Source organism: Panthera onca, chromosome D4 (genome assembly GCF_046562875.1).
Source record: "Panthera onca isolate mPanOnc1 chromosome D4, mPanOnc1 haplotype 2, whole genome shotgun sequence".
Taxonomy (NCBI): domain Eukaryota; kingdom Metazoa; phylum Chordata; class Mammalia; order Carnivora; family Felidae; genus Panthera; species Panthera onca.
This window is the reverse complement of record NC_138351.1, coordinates 66,630,613-66,650,714: the sequence shown is the minus strand read 5'-3', so window position 1 is coordinate 66,650,714 and position 20,102 is coordinate 66,630,613. Positions and strand designations below refer to the sequence as shown.

The window sequence follows — 20,102 nt, the reverse complement described above, 5'->3', positions numbered from 1 at the left end:
GCTCAGACTCACGAGCCATGAGATCATGACCTGAGCCGAATCAGACGCTCAATTAATGGAAACACCCAGGCACCCCTACAGGCATTTTTGACTTATGATATTTTCAACTTTCAATGGGTTTATCTGGATATAACCCCATCAGTTGAAGAAGACATACTGGATTTTCTTGGAAAAGCTTAATTTCATTTTTTTCTTATTTCTTAAAGTTTACTCACTTCTTATGCCAGTAGTGTCTACATTTTTATAACAGTCATTTTCATAAAAGGTGAAGTTATTGTCTTCAAATTTCTTCCAACTCCTAAATTCTGTAATTTGACATACAATCATTATTGTTCTCTTTATATGAAAAACTTTTGTCTCAAATCTATGAGCTTATTTTGTGCATGAACTCAAAGGTATAAGTTTTTCATCCTTTTCTCCAGAACCAGTGTCTCCTCATCAATTTTCTCATAGCTCCAAGCACCTCTGTATTCCTCAGGCTATAGATGATAGGATTGAGCATGGGAGTGACTACTCCATAGAACAGAGCAATCAGTTTGTCAACAGCAGAGTCTTTGGACTTTGGCTTCATATACATGAAGAGGATTGTCCCATAAAACACAGTCACTACTGTTAAGTGGGCTGAACAGGTAGAAAAGGCCTTTTTTCTTCCTTCTGCTGAATTGATTCTTAGTACAGTAGAAAGGATGAAAATGTAGGAGATACAAATTAACAATAATGGAATATACAAAAATATTACATTGCCCAACATTATAGCAATCTCATTCAAGGAAATATCTGCGCAAGCCAGTTGGACAAAGGCCAATATTTCACAAACAAAGTGGTTAATGACATTTTTTCCACAGAAGGGCAACTGTATTGCAAGTATAGTTTCTGTCAGTGAATTGAGAAAGCCCAGTCCCCAGGAGAGGGCTGCCATCTGAATGCAAAGTGCCTTGCTCATGATGATGGGGTATCTCAGAGGGTTACAGATGGCCACGTAACGGTCATATGCCATCACTGCTAGAAGTACGCACTCGGTGGACCCCATAGTGTAGGAGACAGACATCTGAACAACACATCTAAGGAAGGAGATGGTTTTTTTCTGTGATAGGAAGTGAATCAACATTGAGGGGATAAAGGAGGATGTGTAACAAATATCTAGGAAGGAAAGATTACCAAGGAAGAAGTACATGGGCGTATGGAGGTGGGAGTCCAGGAGAGTTAGTATGATCAAAGGGCTGTTCCCCAGCAGGATCACCAGGTACATCATCAAGCACATGACGAAAAGGAGTTTTTCCACTTTGGGGTACTCAGAAAGTCCCTGCAGAATGAACTCAATCTCTGTCCAGTTCGTCCTGTCCATTTTACTTTTTTATACCTGGAGTAATCCAGAAGAGAAAACTCCATGTGAGCATTATGCGTCAGTGCATATTACCATGTGCAGATATCACTGGAGGAGGGGCACCAAGTGTGTGCCCACAATAGCTGGAGTGGTGCTAAGAGCTCTGAGGTTAGCTGTTTGAATTTCTCTTCTGGCTCATAAGGGAAGGGATTGAAGATGTGTAATAATTACATTGACAGCTCTTTAAAAATATAGGCTTTTGTATTCCATTTCCTGAATTTGTGATACACAGTTCTGAGGCAGGGAAGAACTATTTGCATCTTTAACAAACATCTATTATTTCCTGTTCTTTGGACCCACTTGGCATATCATCATTTTGGAAAGCTTATGCTTAATCTGTTAAAAATAACTGTCTATTTGATTTTATTTCATGGCAGTCATTAACAATCCCATTGGTTTATGGTTTTATAATTTACATATATTTACACATATTACTCATTTTATCATCACTATAATTCTCTGAGGAAAGTGAAATTCATAGAGGTAAAATGTATACAAAAACACAGTGGTGAGCCACTATTCAGTCTGCATTTACTGACTGTATTTCACCCGCCCTTTTTGTTTATTTTTAATTTCTTAAAATTTTATTTATTTTTGAGAGACAGCACTTGTGGGGAGGGGCAGAGAGAGAGAGGGATTTGGAGGATCCAAAGCGGCTCTGTGCTGACAGCAGAGAGCCAGATGTGGGTCTTGAATCCAGGAACCAGGAGATGATGACCAGAGCCGAAGTCAGATGCTTAAAAGACTGAGTCACCATGGCACCACTCACCTGCCCTTTTTAAACAACATGCTCTTGCCCTCTCAGAATTATGTAAATTGTCTAAAGAGTGGTGATCAGACATCTTTTTAAATAATGTTCTGCAGATGATGCTTATGTTCAATGTGGAAGAAAACCGCCTGTCTAGTGGAGTACCTCCAAATTTTAATATACAGACAAATCACATGGGGGAAATTTGTAAAGGATTCTAACTCAGTGGGTCTGAATTGATTCTAAGATCTGAATTTATTAACTTGTTCTCAGATGCTGCTGCTGTTGCTGTCTCTAGAACTCACATGAATAGCAAGGCCTTTTAGACCATTTCTCTCCAATGCTATTGCAGAATGCCACTACTGCTTCCCTTGTATGTAGGACTGTAATCAAATAGTAGACAATGCAAAACTGAACATTCTGTGACACTTGGAGTTGAGACATCTGTGTGAGTGTATTGCACTCAGTTTTGTGTTCTTTAGATTTTAGATATACAAGCAGTCAAACTACATACAGAAGAGCCTGTTGTTTGTTTCTGTCCATATTAAAGTCCTTTCTCTTCCATTTGTGGAATTTACGATTAGGGCCAATATTTTCCAAAAAAGGAATTTGAGATCAGCTCAAGCATCTGAGTTGTGCATCATAGAGCATGGGGCAAATAACTTTAATTTGAAAAAATTTAAAGAGTAGATATTAGTAGCTGACCTTTTTATAGTTATTAAATCAAAGAACATAATTTTGAAAACACCTCTTCATTCTCAAGGGTTTTACCTAACTTAAAAACACCCTGAGGAAAAGAAAAAGACTGATCCAATGGATGAGTTTGTAGTTAGTTTTTTTTTTTTTAATGTTTTTTTTTATTTATTTTGGGTGAGAGAGAGAGAGCGCAGTGCATGATCAGGGGCTCGATCTCATGACCTGTGAGATAATGAGCCGAAATCAAGAGTTGGAGGCTCAACCAGCTGAGCCACCTAGGTGCTCTTCTAGTTAATATCTTTAAACAAGCCTGTATGGGGCACCTGAGTGTCTCGGTTGGTCAAGCGCCTTCCTCTTGCTTTTGGCTCTGGTCATGATCTTACAGTTCCTGGGATTGAGCCCTGCGTCCATCTGCACTGTTAGCAGAGATCCTGTTTGGGATTCTCTCTCTCCTCTCTCTCTTCCCTTCCCCCCCCCCATTCTTTCTCTCTCAAAATAAATAAACATTAAAAAATTAAACAAGGTTTTGTTTCTGATATAGGTTTTGGCATTTCTCTCTGTGATAGTCATTTGACAACAGGTTATGTTGCTTTCTATGACAACTCCAGTATACAATGGTGAAACATATTCATCAGCATAATACGATGTTTATACATCTATTAGCTATGGAAAAGAGGGTTCTCATCCATTTCAAGCTGACCAGGCTTTGCAGGCATACATTACAAAGAGGGTAGGAAGGGTTGGGTAAGATAGGATATACTTCTATTTGGTATTAAGACTGGAATATGATTGTAGATGCATATATCACCCTACTCTTAATCTGAAAATAAAATTTTGATAGAGGCTTTGAAGGAGTATCAGTTGTCTGGGATCTGTTACTTCAGGGGACATGTGAATCACATCAAATACCCTCTCCTTTCTTTTCTAGGAACATCTCCTAAAAGTTGATTTCTATTTGGAAATTACTTGTAGCAAATAATGATGGTATACATCTGGTATCCTGACAGTTCAGAGATGGTTGCTGTAAAAAAATTTTCACTTACAAACATAAGAGAAACCAACACTGTGCTTTAATGCTTTCAAATGGTCGGGGGAGGAGGATAATAGACTGTATAGAGGAAATTACTTTCATTACTCTTGTAATGCTAGTGTAACTTTTAGGAAGCAATCGACAAACACTCTTGTTTAATAGCATTGTGACAAATCTTTTCTTCATTTTAGCTTACTTCACTAAAATAGTTTCCTGGGAATAAGTGAATGAAAACTTTTAAGATTCTGGATAGTTTTTTTCTTTTTAATTTTTTTAACGTTTTATTTTTATTTTTGAGACAGAGTGAGACAGAGCATGAACGGGGGAGGGGCAGAGAGAGAGGGAGACACAGAATTGGAAGCAGGCTGCAGGCTCTGAGCCATCAGCCCAGAGCCCGACGCAGGGCTCGAACTCACAGACCGCGAGATCATGACCTGAGCTGAAGTCGGCCCCTTAACCGACTGAGCCACCCAGGTGCCCCAGATTCTGGATAGTTTTTAGCAAATCACTTTCCATGCTAAATGTATAATAAATAATTCCTTTTTTACTAAATCTTTGCCATTACTGTATATTATTTTTGAAACAGTTTTTCATTCTTAGCTCATGGCAGGGGAATTGTTAAATAATCATGGCGCACTAATTTGATGGTCCATTATGAACTTATTAATATGACAATGTGACAACTTTGTATTACAACAAAAAGGATGTTTAAATTATGTGCAAATGATTAAGTTGGAAACAGAAACAAAACTACAGCATTTTTCTTCTTTTTTGTAAAACTAAAACCTAAACCAAGATAGCCTAGACACCATAGAAAGATTGGAAAGGAATACCAAAAACATTAATGGTTACCTTAGAGACCTTTCTCATATTCTTCTGAATTACCCCAGTTTTTAAAATAGATAAAGATAAAGAAGGCATATTATTAAAAAAGAGAAAAACACTAAAGCAAGTGTCCAGTTATTTTAGGAAGACTAACTCAGAATAAAGAATGTTAAAATAATTTAAGTAGTACAATTATTGCCTCAAGTGCCTAGAAACTACACATTGAGGCTGAGCTGTACTGGTGTGTCCTATAAGATTATTAGAAGGAACCCACTGTTACTGGTAGACAGAGAGCATTTATAATCCCTACTCTCAAAAGCTTCCAAAGAAGAGTGTTTTGTGTTTTTAGGAGCTACACCAAGATAAGGGACTTGAGTTCTTGACTTAATCATGTGTTATCAAAGGAGAGTGCAGGCTGTTGATGCCTAGCACAGAATTACTGTTTAGAAGATGACATTCCTATTTGAAAAGGATCTGAACTGGCCTGGATCCTAGCCAACCTCTAATCCCCCTCTCCCAACTCCTGGTGTTTTATAAGAATTAACCACTCTGTGGTTCAATGCCTTTGGACTTCATCTGGGCACTATTTTAGTGTTGTAAGAGACCTAAGGAAAGTCTGTGACTTTTTATCCAAGCCAGAAGTCAAGCCCTCTAACTTTCTAGAAGGAAACTTTTTAACTTTCTATAATTTTTTTTCATTTTGTTTTATTGACTTAGCTACTTGAAGACCTAATAGTTAAAGTACTAAGATTTTTCAATGAAAAACACATACTATCTGTACTCTAAATTCTCATTAGAGGAAACAATCCCATCATCCTCTCCAGCTCTTCTAAAGATATCAACTAAGACAACTGATACTGTGCAAAAATGAATGGACCTGCTAACTCTCAATATAGATTTTATAAACTCTAATATTCAACTAATATGCCACGTGAAAGATATATTATTTTAGCTTACAGAGAAGAGAAGTTGCCTGTGATGTCCTAGTATGAGGCCCTTCATATAATTTTTATCATTTAATCTTCAAAATAAGCCAAATGTTATTATGGATTTTACCAATGAGGAAATTAGTTTGAAATTTCAAAGGTTAAGTACCATGATCATTGTCTTCTTTTAAAGTTCTTATTTAAATTCTAGTGAGTTAACATATAGTATAATACTAGTTTTGGCTGTGCAATTTAGGTATTCAATACTTCCATACAGCACCCTGTTTTCAATATCTTATAGTTGTTAAATACCAGAAGTATGATTTAAATCCTTATCTTCATGATTCCCAAGCCCATTTTTAGCACTATAGTACATTTACTTATTGATAAAATTTCTTCTTATAAAATCACTGTTTAATGTGACATACTTAACTTTCAAGCATCCAAATGATAAAAATACACATAAAATATATCGCAATCCTTGGAAAGCATTGAAGGAATTTATTGTCTTCCACTTATGAAGACACTATCCACAAAAATGAATTAAAATTTAAAAAAAATAGCCAAAAATCCTTTCTAATGGTCTAGTGTGGACAATTAAGATGTAGGGTGGTAGAATTGATTTGTTACATAAATGGGAAATAAAAAGAATTAATATTTCTTCTTTTGCCTTGGACCCCTATAGCCAAATTAACACCTATAATTACTTCAGCCCCCTGTTATACATGTTTTGTTTGTAAACCTGTTTTTACTATAAACACCTTTAATTACCAGTTTCTTCAAACCCTTATTGAGCATAGTTTATGATTAATATATAAATTATTGTGGGCTCTTTCTCCATATAATTTTTACTTAAGATTTTAGTGAACTATATACCTGAATACAGTAGCTTTTCACCCATTATTTATGAGGGTCTATTGTATTACAGGAAACTTTTTCTTCCTCACCCATCTCTTCTGTGTGTTATTTTGGGATTTTTAGAGAAATTTAAATAATATCCTGCTCTTAAAAATGATGCTTAGATTTTTGTATTTTTTCCTTTACATATATACATATATATATATATATATATATATATATATGTGTATGTATATATATATATATATATTCATATTTTCAAAATCCCAACAGCAATGATCACCTCAATAACAAAAAAAATCCTCACATTTATCGATGTTTTCATTTGGAAATGATTTTAGTAAAGCTTTTCTCTTTATCTTACCTTCTGACTGTGTTTAAAAGTCATTCTCACCATTCCATTCTATTAAGTAATAGAAAACATTTCCAGGGATTTGAATTCCATTTGCATTTCAGATGAGAGCAGAGTATTCACACTTTAAAAGATGTTTGTTCTCCTTCCTAAAAAGAAATGTGAGAAAGAATTGCTACAAGCAGGCAATTGGTCTGCACATGAATTTTCCCAAGAACGTGTCAAGGAAAGAAAACATATTAAAAATAAGGACCCATGATGCAACTCTGGTTTCCCAGTATTTGTGCTAAAGTTGATGCTTACTCGAGAGATTCAGTTTCACTTGGAAGTTAATTTAGCACTTATTTTTACAAACTTCTTCAATCCCTGTGGTTGTGAATCAGAAACAGGATTCTCTAGAGATCAAAATCCCTGACACCCGCACATTCTAAAGACCCAATTATCTTCACTTAAAGAGAATCTTCCCCAGCCATACATTTCTTGGAGTATTCATTGAATATGACTGTATTTGATGGCTTCTACAGAAGCTGGGGTTGGAATCAGAATATGTCCAAAAGGTCTCAGAAGAGTTAACCTTTCACCAAAAAAATTTTTTTTATTCCACAGATAATACCAGGTCAATCCTAAAATACTCCTAAATAGTCATTCCACCTCTTTAAAGTCTTTTTATCTTTCATATTTTTGTTAGTTCTAGACCATGCACTACACATTTTTTCTTTATACCAGTATAATCATAGTATATGTTTAATTAGTATTTGCCACTTTATAGCAATGTTTTTGTGATTTTTTTAGTCTTTATAATATTCCTTTTTAACATTTGAAGAGTCTTTAATCAAGTGGAATTAGTGTAATCTAGCCTATAATTTTAATAGTATTGGATAGTTTAATTTGTCTCAAATTCATGAGATTTTGGTATAATGACCATTGGTATCTATGTATTAGGCTAACTAATCTGCTTTTCCTTCTTCTGAAAAGCAGGTATCATCATGAACACAGCCACTCAGGGACACACTCCTAGAAGAGTGAATAATCTCCTCACTGTGTGTGCCAGACTTTGTTCAGATTGCTGTTTCCATGCCATCTGTTCCTGGATTGTTTTCCTGCCTTCTCTCCAGGAGCATTGCAGTACCCTCTGGGCTCTATCCTAGCCAAGCCTGCTGACCTTCAAACTCTAGGCTTTAAGGCCCATTGGATGTAAGAACTCATGAAATTCGGCCCCTCTAGTTTTCCCAGCCAATGTCTTTGGGGAAACTTTCTCCTTACGTGTTTCCCTGTGTGCTTTTCTCTCTCTAGCCTTTCTCCATGAGGATGGCTCCCTCCCCTCTGCAACACCCTGGATCCTTTTCTCCCCCAAACCAGGTCTCTCTACTTGCTACCTTCTTTGAGGTGGCCTCTTCTCTCCTTTTAGTTGTGGAGATTGTTCTGGCAGTGTTTAGGTTGATTCTGGGTTATTTAGGATGATTTGATAGTTATCTAGTTGTGTTTGTGGGATGAGATGGGTCTAGTGTCCTCCTACTATACTGCCATCTTCCTGCCTGCTACCTTTTGTAGTAGTTTTCCATACTTTTCTATTTTGATGAGGGGGAATTATGAAGTCATCATAGTACATCATTTGATGGACTATTGTACAACCATTAAATAATATTTTTGAAGAATTTGTATTAGTGCAAAAATCGTTATGTTAACATTGTTACATGAAAGAAAAACAAAAACTAGTTTTTTTCATTGCAAAGCCAAAACCTAACTAGGAAAACTTATGTGTGATAGACTCTGGAAAGGTACATTTGAAAAATTAACCAAGGTACTTTTTCCTAATTGTTCTAGTTTCTCAAATAACTATGGATACATATGTAAAACCGAAAATATAATTTTAAAAAGAGGAAAAAATTGAGGTATGCTTAAAATTATGTTAGAAAATTTAATGGATAGTAAAAAATAAAATCTCTATTTAAATAATTAAAGCAATTTCTTTAGGAATGGAGATTACACATTGAGGCTGAGTTGCCCTGCAAGCCCACTCATTAGGAAGTTTTGTACCTTCTAGGTGATGACAGAAAAGATAAGTATAGTTTCATTTTTTTAAATATTTTTTGTGGGTGGCACTTTATTGAGCCATTTGGGTTTATAAAATTATGACCCATGTCCTAGCTTTAATGAGATAGATTAAAAAGATAGTAAATAACCCTTTCTGTTACAAAATGTAAAAGAACAACACTGTTTGCTTGAAACATTGTTCTGAGATGACTTACTTTGGTGCTTCAATTAAGTAATGTTGGATATGGGATTGTGAGGATCCATTATGATTTGAGGAGAAGAAAGGAAAAAATGGGTCAAGAGCTCAGCTTTTAGGGAAGGAAGCTCAGTCACATGGTGGCAGACAAATATGAAGATACGTCCAAGAATTCCTTGTGGTCAGGTCAATGAACTTCAGAAACAATGATGTTGGATTCTCAGTTTTAACTTTTTTACTGTTCAGTTCTGTGATTTTCCCCCTTGTGATTACAACTGTAGTCAAAGTCTGTTTTACCTGGGCTAGTGGTTTTGTGGTGAACAAATTGTATTCATTGTTTGGGTGAAGCAGTTCGAGGAAAGGAGAGCAGTGTCTTCAGAAGTAGAAGTTGGCTGAGAGCACCTGGAATTCTATACATATTTTCACCATTACCTCCTAATTGTTTAAGTTAGATAGGTGGTGGTTTTATGCCAATTAGTTGGGGAATAGGTATATCTGTTCAGGTGAATTCTTTGGAGATGCTTACAGTACAGAGTGGGATTGAGTTACAAATTAGATGGTAGGGTTACAGTAAGAAAACTGAATAGCTTGATGGCTTCCAGGTTTCACTGTATGCTTGCAGAATTTCTGCATTTCTTGTGAATTTCAAAATGCCATTCATATTCACATATGTATGAGTAAATTCTGATTTTCAGCTTCAGTAAGTTTTAGATTATTTTGTACAATAAACACTTTTTCTCTTCTCTCACTGATTTAATAAATGCGAATTAATACATACACAATTCTTTTAACAGTGCCTAGAAATTTATAAGTTTTTACTTTTACTGTTAATAACCAAGAGGTAATGTAGCTATACATTACCAAGAGGTCTTTCTACTATATTATCAGTAAGATATGGTAGGTTGAACAGAGGTATGGACAAGGCCCCTGGGATATATTTGGATTAAGCATTTCAGCAGTATATGATAAAAAGAATGGGATAAGACACATCCTCAAGACTCTGGATTGGCTATTTGTAATACAGTATAAATGTAATATAATTAAGCCTTTAGGGGATTATTCTTGAAGTTTTCAAAAGTTTTGAATGTCTTTCTCCTGAAGCAATTTAAAGCTATGGCTTAGAAAAGTGTATAAGTCCTTTAGAGCAAGAAATATTTAAATTGCCTTCCTGAGCCTGGAGAAAATTCTTTAGATAATTTCCTGGGTCTTCATCTTAGGGCAGTGTTTTCACCTTGGCTTGAAGGGCAAATGAAATCTTCCATGGTCTCAAATATTTATTTTTATCTTTCTTTTGAACTAGCACATACAAAATACATTCCCTTGGTAATCAATCATATTTGTCTGTACTGTATAGAAGTTTTTGAAACCATTTGAAATAGTACCTTTGCCATCAATATTTTCCAGACCACAAGGCCTGTGACATTATTGTTCCTCAGTGGTGATACCTTCAGATACTCATCAACCTCATGGAAAATTTTGTACAATTGGCTGCAAATAGAAGATTAGGCAAAACAATCTGCCATGCATCGTAACCTAGGTAGTTTAGGGGTGCTTGGTGGCACTGTGCTGGGCATGGGACCTGCTTGAGCTTCTCTATCTCCCTTTCCCTTTACTCCTCCCCTACTCTCTCCCTCAAAAAATTAATTAATTAATTAATTAATTAATTAGTTAATTAAAATGATGGCTTAGTGTGCTATGGAAGTATAAGTGACAAGTAACTCAGGATCAAGGCGTACCTGCTAAGAGAGGTGATATATGAACTGATTCTTAATTTGTGAGTGACATTTTGAGAGGTAAGTAATATGAGGAAGGACATCCAGGAAGAAGAAAAAATAACACCATGGTATGAAACAAGAAATGGCATGATGAAGGCATAAAAATAAAAATAACACAGCACCACAAGAATATAAATAGGGAGGCATATGGGGGTTGGTGGAACATGAAACCAAACAGACCTAAGTGTAGAGAGCCTCATATGCCTTATGTAGCAATCAGGGATTAGTTACAAATATTAGAATACACTGGATGGAAAGAAGGTATTTCACTAACTTTTGTTAAATGATAGTATAGAAGTGTTTTTGTATAGTAATTCCTTCCCAAAATTTTCAGGAAATTTATGTTTTCCAAATCACAAAATCCTGATTAATTGAGAATTGGAAAAATGGAAAAATCTGATGTACCTATTACCCTTTGGGGGTCTCAAGTGGTTTGAAACCTAACCCATAAAATATGAAAAATTCTATAAGATACAAATTTTATAAAAAGTTAAAGAATATTAAAAGGTAGGGCAAATAGGAGTTTAGGACAAGAAAATCAGATTTGGCTTTGGGTGATCCCAAGGAGATTAATTATGGCCTGAAAATGAGAAGATGGACCCTTGATTCAGAGCAAAGTACCTCATAAGGTTAGGTGGACAAAAGACCTGAGAATGGAACAAGAAAAACAGCCGGCATTTATTGAGCTGTAATTTTGGTCCAGGAATTTTACTGGCTCATAAAAGCAATTATGCAATTAGTGGAAAGGAAATGACATAGGATAGAAGGATAGACCCTTAACCTTGTCAAAGAATAGTTTACACCTTGATAGTGGAACATGAGACAGTTATGGGCCTGAAAATCCTAATGAAACTATGTAAAGTGTCTTGAGTATTGAAATATGATTAAATTTAAAGTACCTATTAGTCTTCCATTATGATTTAGTGTGTAATGCTGAACAAGTTAGAACAATTTTCAAACCTACAGGGTTTTGTCCTATGGCATTGGGTGGTTTGATGTAGTATACCTTCAGAAAAGTGAGAGAGGCTGTGAATCTAAAAGCTTAACTGTGTTTATTTTATGAATAAGCAATATATTTATAAAGTGAAAATTTTTTAAAGTACTGCCAGATGGACAGTAAGTAGCCTATCTTCCACTCCTGTTAATAAACTATCCATTTCCTTTTCTGCAGATAACTACTCTTCTTTTTCTAGAGAAAATGTATGTGTATATATATCACACATAGATGTATAATATTTTTTACACAAATATCAATGGGTCATATATACCATTATGAACATTACTTTTCCCATTGATATTTCTTAGATATTTCCACATCAATGCACAAAAAGCTCCATATTCTTTTTGACAGCAGAATAGTATTCCATTATTTCTATGTCCCCTTTGCCTAGAAATGTTAATTGTTTCCGCATCTGCTAATACAGATAGTATATTAATGAATCAATTTGTCTGTAAATCAGTTTACACATGTGCCAACATAACTGGTGATAAAAGTAAATTTGCAGTCAAAGGTTACATGTATGCTTTTGTGATTTTGATAAATATTGCCAAATTGTCCTCTACAGAGGATGTGCTAATTAGTGTGTACCCTGAGAATATAGGAGTTCCTGTCTCTCTGCCTTTAGGAGTCAAGTCATTAGAGATGAAACCAAGCCTTGTCCCTATGAGATATCAGACAGCAAAAGAACGGGTCATGGTGAGAGATATTAGGAAAATTCTCTGTAAGCTCTCTGTGATTTTGGTCACTGAGTTTCTTAAAAACTTTTTTCAGTGTATATTTATTTATATTTATTTAATATTTATGTAATGTTTGTATATTTATATTTATATATATAATTATTATTATATATAGACTTTATTGTACCAAATAACATAAAGATGTCAATTAACAGCAACCACAGTTTATCTCTCCATGTGTATGTATATTACTAATATATATTTTTTAAAGATATATATTACATGTTATACATATATTTGTTGTATATTTATATTATTTATTTTATAATTATATTATTTTTAGAGTATATTCTGAAATGTAGAATTTCGTAAAAAATCATGCATTTTTGTTTGCAATTTAAAAAATGAAGATCTTTGATAATCTATAAAAATTTAGGTAATCTATTATTCACATTCTCATCTGAGGAAAATTCTGCAAATACACCTTAACCAAACCCAAATATAAATTAAAATGTGGTCCTGAAGAGAATAGAAGAGAAATAGAAGAGAGAGGAACCAATGATGATCAATGAGTGGATATAGAGAGGTAAATACATTGATGAAGACTGTCCAGTACGTATAATGGAAGGGCTGAGGAAAAATTCTCAAAAAGGCACATTGTAAGGAAATTATAAACACTTCTACGTTATCACATTGGCATTTGGGAATTTGAGGAGAGGAATGGAGGAATAAAAGTATTCTTGTAGTTCTGTCTTCATTTAGTGTTTGAGGGATAGCTTAGGAGATTAGATAGCACTCTAATGGAAAAAAATAATCATTATGAGCAAATGATTGGATCCTCTAAGTCAAATTATGACAGCAGAGAAAGAGAAGGTATCCACTTATGGAAGGGCAGAAGTGAGTAGAGTGTTCAAGTTAATGAAAACAAATAGTGAATGATAACCAGCAAAAATAAGGAAGTGGGAAAAAAAGAGGACACAATAATGTAAAATAAGTAGGTTATGAAAACAAAGTATATGGAAAGAAAAAATGAAGTACATTAAAAATTGTATTTTAAAGTGAATGGACTGGATACTCTCATAAAAGACAGAAACTGTAAAAGGAGATTAAAAAGTAGTTACAAACGAGAGGGAGTCAAACCATAAGAGACTCTTAAATACAGAGAACAAACAGAGGGTCCATGGGGGAAGTGAGGGGAGGGGAAAATGGGTGAAGGGATGAGCACTGGGTGTTGTATGTAAACGATGAATCATGGGAGTCTACTCCTGAAGCCGAGAGTACAGTGTATACACTGTATGTTTGCTAACTTGACAATAAATAACATTAAAAAAATAAATAAATTTATTCCTGAATTCCTATCTGGGTTATCTTTTATTGATCCAAATATTATATATCAAAATAAAAAAATAAAATATAAAAAAATTAAACCCAGATATACATTACTTATAAATAGTATACTTAACAAAGTGAGAAAGAAAAGTTGAGAAAAAGGGATGCACAAATACCAGGCAAAAGCATGTAATAGCAATATCATAAAGCTGGAATTTAAAGTACAAAACATGGGAAAGACAGGTTGATTAATAATATTCACAATTTATAAACATCATCTGCCATAAACAACACAAAAGTTAAGTATATAAAAATCTTACATATATAGGCAGAACATGCTTACAATTATTTATATAGAATTGATTAATTATGGATGACAGGATATAATTATTTCAAAGGTTTGAATAATATATTAAATAAACTTGATTATATGTATACATGTGTGCATGTATTGTGTATCTATATAAAACTATATAATTATATCTGTATAAATCTATATGTCTCTCTCAAAGAGATTTTATGTTTTTTTTTTTGTTAACATTTACAACATGGATCAAGTAATTGGCTGCCAAAGTCTCCATAACTAGAGAATTATAGGTATGTTCTTGTATCATAATAAAATAAAATTGGAAATAGCAACATTCTACTACATATATCTAATGATTAGTTATTCAAGAAGTATACACCTGGGAAACTCATGGTTTAAAGGGGAAAAGGCAAAATAATTACTTAGAAGGCAATGAAAAGAACATTTCATATCAAAATCTAAGTTTTTAGGAAACAAAGTATTTTAAGAGCATTAATTAGAGCTAGCAATAGAGAAAAAGGTGAAATATTAAGGAATTAAGTCTTATTTCATGAAATTAGAAAACCCAAATGAGCTTGAAAAAATTTACCAGCAAAACTAAAGTTCATAAAACAGGGAAAAAAAGTGGAAAGGATAAGTCTATCCAAAAGCCTTCTTTCAGTTTTTGAGAGATCTGTAATATAGGAAAACGCCCTGTGAGATGAATAAGAAAAAATATTACTTAAGAATAGTTTACTTGGAGTCTATTTAAATATGTAATGGCGATTGTCCTCTGTCTAGGTAGCCGCATAATAAACTTTTTGGTTCTAGTATAATATTATTTTTATAACTGTTTGCTCATCTCTACCTATGAGGTATTCAAGTATCATTCTTTTCTACTTTCTTTTTTTTTTTATTTTTTATTTTTTATTTATTTTTTTATTTTTTAATATATGAAATTTACTGTCAAATTGGTTTCCATACAACACCCAGTGCTCATCCCAAAAGGTGCCCTCCTCAATACCCATCACCCACCCTGCCCTCCCTCCCACCCCCCATCAACCCTCAGTTTGTTCTCAGTTTTTAACAGTCTCTTATGCTTTGGCTCTCTCCCACTCTAACCTCTTTTTTTTTTTTTTTTTTTTTTTTTTTCTTCCTTCCCCTCCCCCATGGGTTTCTGTTATGTTTCTCAGGATCCACATAAGAGTGAAACCATATGGTATCTGTCTTTCTCTGTATGGCTTATTTCACTTAGCATCACACTCTCCAGTTCCATCCATGTTGCTACAAAAGGCCATATTTCATTTTTTCTCATTGCCACGTAGTATTCCATTGTGTATATAAACCACAATTTCTTTATCCATTCATCAGTTGATGGACATTTAGGCTCTTTCCATAATTTGGCTATTGTTGAGAGTGCCGCTATAAACATTGGGGTACAGGTGCCCCTATGCATCAGTACTCCTGTATCCCTTGGATAAATTCCTAGCAGTGCTATTGCTGGGTCATAGGGTAGGTCTATTTTTAATTTTCTGAGGAACCTCCACACTGCTTTCCAGAGCGGCTGCACCAATTTGCATTCCCACCAACAGTGCAAGAGGGTTCCTGTTTCTCCACATCCTCTCCAGCATCTATAGTCTCCTGATTTCTTCATTTTGGCCACTCTGACTGGCGTGAGGTGGTATCTGAGTGTGGTTTTGATTTGTATTTCCCTGATAAGGAGCGACGTTGAACATCTTTTCATGTGCCTGTTGGCCATCCGGATGTCTTCTTTAGAGAAGTGTCTATTCATGTTTTCTGCCCATTTCTTCACTGGGTTATTTGTTTTTCGGGTGTGGAGTTTGATGAGCTCTTTATAGATTTTGGATACTAGCCCTTTGTCCGATGTGTCATTTGCAAATATCTTTTCCCATTCCGTTGGTTGCCTTTTAGTTTTGTTGGTTGTTTCCTTTGCTGTGCAGAAGCTTTTTATCTTCATAAGGTCCCAGTAATTCACTTTTGCTTTTAATTCCCTTGCCTTTGGGGATGTGCCGAGTAAGAGATTGCTACGGCTGAGGTCAGAGAGGTCTTTTCCTGCTTTCTCCTCTAAGGTTTTGATGGTTTCCTGTCTCACATTCAGGTCCTTTATCCATTTTGAGTTTATTTTTGTGAATGGTGTGAGAAAGTGGTCTAGTTTCAACCTTCTGCATGTTGCTGTCCAGTTCTCCCAGCACCATTTGTTAAAGAGACTGTCTTTTTTCCATTGGATGTTCTTTCCTGCTTTGTCAAAGATGAGTTGGCCATACGTTTGTGGGTCTAGTTCTGGGGTTTCTATTCTATTCCATTGGTCTATGTGTCTGTTTTTGTGCCAATACCATGCTGTCTTGATGATGACAGCTTTGTAGTAGAGGCTAAAGTCTGGGATTGTGATGCCTCCTGCTTTGGTCTTCTTCTTCAAAATTACTTTGGCTATTCGGGGCCTTTTGTGGTTCCATATGAATTTTAGGATTGCTTGTTCTAGTTTCGAGAAGAATGCTGGTGCAATTTGGATTGGGATTGCATTGAATGTGTAGATAGCTTTGGGTAGTATTGACATTTTGACAATATTTATTCTTCCAATCCATGAGCAGGGAATGTCTTTCCATTTCTTTATATCTTCTTCAATTACCTGCATAAGCTTTCTATAGTTTTCAGCATACAGATCTTTTACATCTTTGGTTAGATTTATTCCTAGGTATTTTATGCTTCTTGGTGCAATTGTGAATGGGATCAGTTTCTTCATTTGTCTTTCTGTTGCTTCATTGTTAGTGTATAAGAATGCAACTGATTTCTGCACATTGATTTTGTATCCTGCAACTTTGCTGAATTCATGTATCAGTTCTAGCAGACTTTTGGTGGAGTCTATCGGATTTTCCATGTATAATATCATGTCATCTGCAAAAAGCGAAAGCTTGACTTCATCTTTGCCAATTTTGATGCCTTTGATTTCCTTTTGTTGTCTGATTGCTGATGCTAGAACTTCCAGCACTATATTAAACAGCAGCGGTGACAGTGGGCATCCCTGTCGTGTTCCTGATCTCAGGGAAAAAGCTCTCAGTTTTTCCCCGTTGAGGATGATGTTAGCTGTGGGCTTTTCATAAATGGCCTTTATGATCTTTAAGTATGTTCCTTCTATCCCGACTTTCTCAAGGGTTTTTATTAAGAAAGGGTGCTGGATTTTGTCAAAGGCCTTTTCTGCATCGATTGACAGGATCATATGGTTCTTCTCTTTTTTTTTGTTAATGTGATGTATCACGTTGATCGATTTGCGAATGTTGAACCAGCCCTGCATCCCAGGAATGAATCCCACTTGATCATGGTGAATAATTCTTTTTATATGCTGTTGAATTCGATTTGCTAGTATCTTATTAAGAATTTTTGCATCCATATTCATCAGGGATATTGGCCTGTAGTTCTCTTTTTTTACTGGGTCTCTGTCTGGTTTAGGAATCAAAGTAATACTGGCTTCATAGAATGAGTCTGGAAGTTTTCCTTCCCTTTCTATTTCTTGGAATAGCTTGAGAAGGATAGGTATTATCTCTGCTTTAAATGTCTGGTAGAACTCCCCTGGGAAGCCATCTGGTCCTGGACTCTTATTTGTTGGGAGATTTTTGATAACCGATTCAATTTCTTCGCTGGTTATGGGTCTGTTCAAGCTTTCTATTTCCTCCTGATTGAGTTTTGGAAGAGTGTGGGTGTTTAGAAATTTGTCCATTTCTTCCAGGTTGTCCAATTTGCTGGCATATAATTTTTCATAGTATTCCCTGATAATTGTTTGTATCTCTGAGGGATTGGTTGTAATCATTCCATTTCCATTCATGATTTTATCTATTTGGGTCATCTCCCTTTTCTTTTTGAGAAGCCTGGCTAGAGGTTTGTCAATTTTGTTTATTTTTTCAAAAAACCAACTCTTGGTTTCGTTGATCTGCTCTACAGTTTTTTTAGATTCTATATTGTTTATTTCTGCTCTGATCTTTATGATTTCTCTTCTTCTGCTGGGTTTAGGCTGCCTTTGCTGTTCTGCTTCTATTTCCTTTAGGTGTGCTGTTAGATTTTGTATTTGGGATTTTTCTTGTTTCTTGAGATAGGCCTGGATTGCAATGTATTTTCCTCTCAGGACTGCCTTCGCTGCATCCCAGAGCGTTTGGATTGTTGTATTTTCATTTTCGTTTGTTTCCATATATGTTTTAATTTCTTCTCTAATTGCCTGGTTGACCCACTCATTCGTTAGTAGGGTGTTCTTTAACCTCCATGCTTTTGGAGGTTTTCCAGACTTTTTCCTGTGGTTGATTTCAAGCTTCATAGCATTGTGGTCTGAAAGTATGCATGGTATAATTTCAATTCTTGTAAACTTATGAAGGGCTGTTTTGTGACCCAGTATATGATCTATCTTGGAGAATGTTCCATGTGCACTCGAGAAGAAAGTATATTCTGTTGCTTTGGGATGCAGAGTTCTAAATATATCTGTCAAGTCCATCTGATCCAATGTATCATTCAGGGCCCTTGTTTCTTTATTGACTGTGTGTCTAGATGATCTATCCATTTCTGTAAGTGGGGTGTTAAAGTCCCCTGCAATGACCACATTCTTATCAATGAGGTTGCTTATGTTTATGAGTAATTGTTTTATATATCTGGGGGCTCGGGTATTTGGCGCATAGACATTTATAATAGTTAGCTCTTCCTGGTGGATAGACCCTGTGATTATTATATAATGCCCTTCTTCATCTCTTGTTACAGCCTTTAATTTAAAGTCTAGTTTGTCTGATATAAGTATGGCTACTCCAGCTTTCTTTTGGCTTCCGGGAGCATGATAAATAGTTCTCCATCCCCTCACTCTCAATCTAAAGGTGTCCTCAGATCTAAAATGAGTCTCTTGTAGACAGCAAATAGATGGGTCTTGTTTTTTTATCCATTCTGATACCCTATGTCTTTTAGTTGGCGCATTTAATCCATTTACATTCAGTGTTATTATAGAAAGATATGGGTTTAGAGTCATTGTGATGTCTGTATGTTTTATGCTTGTAGTGATGTCTCTGGTACTTTGTCTCACAGGATCCCCCTTAGGATCTCTTGTAGGGCTGTTTCGTGGTGACAAATTCCTTCAGTTTTTGTTTGTTTGGGAAGACCTTTATCTCTCCTTCTATTCTAAATGACAGACTTGCTGGATAAAGGATTCTCGGCTGCATATTTTTTCTGTTTAGCACACTGTAGATATCGTGCCAAGCCTTTCTGGCCTGCCAAGTTTCAAAGGAGAGATCAGTCACGAGTCTTATAGGTCTCCCTTTATATGTGAGGGCACGTTTATCCCTTGCTGCTTTCAGAATTTTCTCTTTATCCTTGTATTTTGCCAGTTTCACTATGATATGTCGTGCAGAAGATCGATTCAAGTTACGTCTGAAGGGAGTTCTCTGTACCTCTTGGATTTCAATGCCTTTTTCCTTCCCCAGATCAGGGAAGTTCTCAGCTATGACTTCTTCAAGTACACCTTCAGCACCTTTCCCTCTCTCTTCCTCCTCTGGGATACCAATTATGCGTATATTATTTTTTTTTAGTGTATCACTTAGTTCTCTAATTTTCCCCTCATACTCCTGGATTTTTTTTATCTCTCTTTCTTTCAGCTTCCTCTTTCTCCATAACTTTATCTTCTAGTTCACCTATTCTCTCCTCTGCCTCTTCAAGCCGAGCCATCGTGGTTTCCATTTTGTTTTGCATTTCGTTTAAAGCGTTTTTCAGCTCCTCGTGGCTGTTCCTTAGTCCCTCGATCTTTGTGGCAAGAGATTCTCTGCTGTCCTGTATACTGTTTTCAAGCCCAGCGATTAATTTTATGACTATTATTCTAAATTCACTTTCTGTTATATTATTTAAATCCTTTTTGATCAGTTCATTAGCTGTTGTTATTTCCTGGAGATTCTTCTGAGGGGAATTCTTCCGTTTGGTCATTTTGGAGAGTCCCTGGCGTGGTGAGGAC

General features: G+C 35.5%; 1 protein-coding gene across 1 annotated transcript; it reads right to left on the bottom strand.

The window, feature by feature from the left end:
- Positions 1–406: 406 nt before the first annotated feature.
- Positions 407–1,360, bottom strand: LOC132675260 (olfactory receptor 13C7-like). The gene has a single exon (XM_060627667.3). It carries the CDS (start codon positions 1,343–1,345, stop codon positions 407–409), a length of 939 nt encoding a protein of 312 aa, XP_060483650.3. The 5' UTR covers positions 1,346–1,360.
- Positions 1,361–20,102: the final 18,742 nt, after the last annotated feature.

Excerpts from the sequence above, each read along its gene's own strand:
- LOC132675260 (XM_060627667.3), bottom strand. The coding sequence starts at position 1,345 with ATGGACAGGACGAACTGGACAGAGATTGAGTTCATTCTGCAGGGACTT.